The sequence below is a fragment of the Equus przewalskii genome, chromosome 2 (genome assembly GCF_037783145.1).
Source record: "Equus przewalskii isolate Varuska chromosome 2, EquPr2, whole genome shotgun sequence".
Taxonomy (NCBI): domain Eukaryota; kingdom Metazoa; phylum Chordata; class Mammalia; order Perissodactyla; family Equidae; genus Equus; species Equus przewalskii.
In genome coordinates, this window is record NC_091832.1 from 31,349,552 (window position 1) to 31,355,551 (window position 6,000).

Consider the following 6,000-nt stretch of genomic DNA (forward strand, 5'->3'; position numbering starts at 1 on the left):
ATTCTTCATTGTGGGTCCTTCTAGTTGTGGCATGTGGGACGCTGCCTCAGCGTGGTTTGATGAGCAGTGCCAAGTCCGCGCCCAGGATTCGAACCAACGAAACACTGGGCCACCTGCAGCGGAGCACACGAACTTAACCACTCAGCCATGGGGCCAGCGGCCCAAATCCTCATTTTAACCTTAGCCATCCTCCTTCCCCCCAAACCAACCCCAACTAGAGCTCTCCCCACTTTGAGTGTCCCAGCTCTCTGCTGTCCTCTTGCAGAGGTTTGAGGGGAGTCAAATGGCCAGGAAGATGGATAAAGCAGGGAAGGACCTGGATAACACAGACACTGAGTGTCTGCAGTGAGCTGAGGGGAGACAGGAGGCTGTTCTGTAGGAACTTATGGAAAAAGACACTCTCTGATGCTTTCACAGGTGAGCCGTGAGCTCTGCGAACCCAGGAGCTTCAGCTCCTGCTTGGGTTGGGGGTAGCAGCAGTGTGTCATGGAGAGTTGAGACCAAGGTTCCCACCAGGCAGAATGGACTGGGCAGTGATCACAGCTCAGACAGGCACTGGGTCAAGTCCAGGCTGGAAGGATAGGGGAACATCATAGATCTGGTGGTCAGTATTGAAGTCAGCTCAAGCAGGAAGGTTCAGGCAGGCACCCAGGTCCTGGCAGGCAGGCCAGGCACCAGATCTGAGCAAATATACACAAGAGTGTTGATCTTGGGGTGGAAGCTGTTTGCCTTCTGCTCTCCTGTACACGCCCTGCCGTGCTTGGCCAAGTCAGAGCCCCCAGGTTTGACCTTCACCTGGAGGTGGAATGGGGAACTCTTGTATAGCCAGTCCTCCCTCCAGCTCCTTGTACTCAATCTAACACATTCCCCACTCCTCTGTTCAGCCTCTCTAGAAACTGGGTGTAGGGCAAGGGTTATGGGGCTCCCTGGCCCTAAAGGGCAGACTCGTTTCTCTCCAGGAAATGGCCAGTGATGAGCTGAGGGAGTTGAGGAATGCCATGACCCAGGAGGCCATCCGTGAGCACCAGATGGCCAAGACAGGCGGCACCACCACTGACCTCTTCCAGTGCAGCAAATGCAAGAAGAAGAACTGTACCTATAACCAGGTATGAGGGAGGAGGCCACGGGGGCCTGGATGCGGAGACCCAGGGAGAGCTGAGGGAAGAGCCAGAGGGGAGGAAGGGCTAACAGCCAGGCTTCAGACAGAGGGCGCGTCTTGATACACCAACATGGTGCCCCTGTGGCTTGTGGGATATGTTCTCCTGCACGTACGGTCACCCAGATTTGTGTCTATGAGGCTTGGCAAGGGTGTGCTGGCCTGCTCTGAAGCAAAAATAAGAGGAACCAGAGTAACAGGGCGCAGAACTCCATAGAGCCACGGAAGGTTGGAAGAGAACCTAGCAATATAAAAGCTCCCACATTTTACACACTGGGAAGCTGAGGCCCAGACAAGAGACAGGCTTTGCAGCTTTGCCCAAGGTGTCAAGGATGGTCAGTGGCAGAGATTGTAATAAACGCAGATCCAGACCTTTCTGCCTGCAGCACAGCCAACGTGGTCGGTAAAGCCTGAGGTATTTAGCCTCAGTTCTAAGGGTGAAGAGTATTGCCTCAAAGTAGGGAGGCACAGAAGGCTGTGGAGGTCCCTTCTCTGAAAGGCTTAAACCAGAGAACTGACTCCAGTTTCTGAGGTGCACACATTATGCCCTTGGGGCACCAATATTCTTGAATTCTAATTAGTGCCTAGTCTTTCTGGAACTCTATTCATTCCCCCATCTGCTGGGAAGCGAGATTTATGAAGAGCACCTTGCCCGTGGGGATGTGCGGCTCCAGCAGAAATACAGTCAGCCTTGCCATTCAGGGGGACGCCCTCGGAGAATTCTGACTCCAGAATTTGGAGATGTTTGCACAAGCTCCTGCTCCCTTCCAAGCACGTTTTCACGTGGAGTGATGTGTTTCCCGCACATCGTCTCCCACCAGGAGTAAACTGTCCATTAGCAGAGTTTTCTCTGCACAGAGAAACCCCAATATTACCCCTCCTCAGGTGTCCTTGCTCCCCAGTGACAAGGCTGTGCTAAGCTGTGTCCTCCTGTCTGACCGCTGGGCTCACTCAGCTGGGGGACTCCCTCCCACTCCACGGAATCCCGGGTGACATCCCTCATGGCTGTGTGTCAGCAAAGTAACAACTCGCTACATGTCATGGCCATCCAGGGTTGGCTGTAGAAAATCAGAACAGCCATGGTTAAATCTGGAAGTGCCAGGGGTTTCCTGCACCTGAATGGTTTGGTGACGGGCATGAGAAACTGGAAAACGTAACGTTAACTAGTCCCAATGATCTTCAGATCCCTTTTCCTCCCTGGGCCTCAATTCTTCCAGCTGCAAAATAAGAAACAAACTAGATGATCTCTAAGGGGGTTTCCAGCTCACAAGTTCTGATCAGTGAGGCACATCCAACAGGGTGTGTTCAGAGCAGGGTCAGGAACCTCCTGCAGGAGATGAATCTTGAGGCAAGAGAAGAGAGATGGGTCAGAGGATCAACAAGAGTGAGAATGCAAAGGTCAGGCGGGGCCAGTGAGATCCTGGAAGTGCGCTGATGGACCTGTGAGAGGAGGGGAAAGTACACCTGATGGAGTTCTCAGTGATAAGGGTATTGCCAAAGGGGGTGGGAATAACAATGCCAAGCTCTGGGATTTGGACCTACTACCACAGACAGTGGGAGCCATGGCAGGTCCTAGAGCAGGGGAGTGACATCATGAGCGATTCTCGTGCTCTCTCTGTCTCTCAGGTGCAGACACGAAGTGCTGATGAGCCCATGACTACCTTCGTCTTATGCAATGAATGTGGCAATCGCTGGAAGGTCTGTATCTTTCTCCCTCTCCTGTCATTCACAGATGCTGCCTCACATAAGGAGGAGCATATCCACGGCCCAGAAGGGGCCTCATACATGGGGGGCTGCGCCAGCCTGTGCAGAGTGGGTCTGCAGAGCTGGAGAGAGTGGTGGGTTGCTGTTGAGGAGGCGGGGAGAGAGTGCATGTGTGTGTGTTTTGTTTTGGAAGGCACCCAGCAAGGGTGGGGGCAGCAGCCCACATTTTATCACAGGATGGGCAGGTCTGTCATTTGAGCACAGATGCAATCAGCCGCCCGCCCGAGATCCACAGAGGGGAAGAAAAACAACGGCACTCGGCATCTGGACCACACCCCTTTGCAAAGCACTTTCACAGATGATATTTCCTTTAAACCTGGCCACAACTGGGATGGGAGGAAGGCTGAGCCCCATCAGAGGGGCGTGGCCCCTAAATGCTCCCAGGTCGTCCTCCCCTCCCAAGCCAGTTCTGGAAAAGCCTTACATTACCCAAGGCTGTAACCCAGGCTGCCCCAGCTCCTGCAAAGGCCGAGGTTTTGTTTTCAGGCATGGGAGCCACGCAAAGACTCCTCCCAGGGGGCTCCTTCCTGCCACGTCTTCTGAAAAAACTGAGTGTGGTCATGTGATTACTGTCAGTTGCCAGTGCCATCTGGCCTGCATGTGCACGCACCGTGTGATGTCTGAGCCACCAAGCAGGCTGCAGGTGCTCCAAAAGTTCCAAGGTACTTAGCAAGGAGCCCAAGACTGAGCATGGGACGGGGCGTCAGGAGCCCTGGTTTCATGTCTCCGCTCTGCCCTACTCGTTCGTTGTGTGACCCGGAGCATGTCACTCACCTCCCTGAGCAAAACGGTGATAATGCCTTTCCCCTGTGGTTGACGTGAACATTATTACAAATGCACACACACTTTGCAGACATCTATGAGAAGCATTCCTTACAGTATTACTCTCACTTGTCACACAAGGACGCTGGGCTACCGAAATACTTAACGAGCATAAAGTCACATAGTTTGGACTTTATAGTTTGAAAGACAGTGCGCCAAATTCCTGATCAATCTGAGTTTTTTACAACCTTACTAAGAGCCTTGATACACCTGGGGCCTCATTAGAACTGCCGTACTTTTTAAGGTAAAAGTCAGATGATTATGTATTTTTCCTTTATTCACTCATTGAGCACTTAGAGATGGGGCCAGCATAGTGATGTAGTGGTTTGGAGCATGGACTTTGGCATCAGGTCCAAATCCTAACTTTGTCACTTACAGAGTGACTTAGCTAAGTGATCTGAACCCTCTAGACCTGATTTCCTCATCTATAAAATGGGAGGATTAATATCTAGCCCACAGAGCTGTTTCGAGGATTAGAGCAGGCAATATACACAAAGCATTAACGGGGCCTCTGATCGCTCATATGGCATCTTTGTCAAATTAGAAAAAGGTTTCCCAGCCTCCAGGTAGACACCGCCTTGCACCAGGGTACAGAGGTTGGCACACAGAGCAGGGGCTAAGTTTCAGCCTCAACTTGCCCCTTTGGCCAGGCTCTCTTGTGCAGTGAACAACCTGTCAACTATACAAAAAAGCCCTGAGCACGTATATACGTAGAAACTACTGTTCTTACTATTCTGAGTTTGTCACCTACTAGTATTATGGGAGCTTGGGCAAGTCACTTAACCTAAGTTGCTTCTTTACCAGTGAAAATGGGAGTGATACAGTGCCTGTCTCATCAGGTGACTGCGAGGATGAAATGAGTTAATACACACTAATGCTGCCTAGCCTAGAAGTGCTCAGTAAATGGTGGCTCTTGTGATTGGGGCACAAGGACAGTCTGCATGTTCCCAACCCAGCTCCTCCTCCCTGATTCCTATTAGTGAGAGAGGCAGGGCCCACTGGAGGTGGCAGCTGCACAGCTTCTGACAACATTTTCAGGTAGCGTCCATTGCCACGTTGGGAGGTCTAAAGTCCACCAAGTCATTAGTAATAATGACAGTGAATTTTTTTTTTTTTTTTGAGGAAGATTAGCCCTGAGCTAACATCTGCTGCCAATCCTCCTCTTCTTGCTGAGGAAGACTGGCCCTGAGCTAACATCCGTGCCCATCTTCCTCTACTTTCTATGTGGGATGCCTACCACAGCATGGCTTTTGCCAAGCAGTGCCACGTCCACACCCGGGATCCGAACTGGTGAACCCTGGGCCGCCGAAGCGGAACATGCACACTTAACCGCTGCGCCACCGGGCCGGCCCCCACAGTGATATTTTTGACCATGAACTGAGAGCCCACCACGTGCCCAGCACCGAATTTTCATTCATTTATTACCAGATCTCCTTGCCCTGGCCAGCATTATGATCCCATCTTACAGATGAGTGATTTGCTCAAGGTCACACAGCCAATAATGGCAGAGGTGGGACCTAGACTCCAGTCTGTGTGGCTCCAGACTCTACCTTCTTTTTCCTGTGCCCTTCCCCTAGCCTCCTTGGGTGATACAGGGAAAGTTCTAAAATGTTGTCGCCTTTTTGGTTTTGTAGTTCTGCTGACAGAACCGCCAGCCAGGATTTCAGTGAACAAGGTGAGGAAGAATAAAGAGAAAGCACTAAGCCGTTGTAACTGGAGAAAAAATAAAAATCAAAATGAAGAAAAATGCTGAACTCTGCATGGGGTATTAGGGACCAGAGGGAGAATTCTTTTGCAAATTAATAATCAGATATTAATAATGCTGGGTTAAATGGGGGAGCCTAGTTGGGGTATGACGCTAAGAATCTGTGTTGACAAACCTCTTGTAGCAACTCAGAGACTGCAGAGCCTCATAGCTGAGGTGTCGTGATCTTTGACAGTGGCCTGGCAGACCTTTGCGTCCCTTCCCTCACATCCGAACCTCTCAGTCTTCTCTGAATTGAAAACTACTAGGCCACACAGATCTCACCCCACCCCACTGCAGTCACAGGTGCAGAACAGGTGACACACGGCTTGGCTCAGGCAGGTATGACTTCCACGCCATGTAGAAAGATTTCTTCCCTGCTCCTCATCTCTTCCCAAACTCTCTGTGCTCTTCCCTGTTCCCAGCTGGCTTTGGGGGCCTCTGATGACTTCAGACGCGGTCCCTTTTGGCAGGGAACTGATCGTCTTGAGCCGAGCCTTTCTGAGTGATGAGT

General features: G+C 51.4%; 1 protein-coding gene across 1 annotated transcript in view; it reads left to right on the plus strand.

Annotated features, from left to right (window-relative positions):
* The window catches only part of TCEA3 (transcription elongation factor A3), a 32,250-nt gene extending 26,761 nt beyond the window's left edge, over nt 1-5,489 (plus strand). Inside the window, exons 9-11 of the mRNA XM_070598278.1 lie at nt 960-1,106; nt 2,783-2,854; nt 5,377-5,489. Of these exons, the coding sequence (XP_070454379.1) occupies nt 960-1,106; nt 2,783-2,854; nt 5,377-5,385 (228 nt within the window). The 3' untranslated portion in view covers nt 5,386-5,489. The remainder of the gene's footprint in view (nt 1-959; nt 1,107-2,782; nt 2,855-5,376) is intronic.
* Nucleotides 5,490-6,000: the final 511 nt, after the last annotated feature.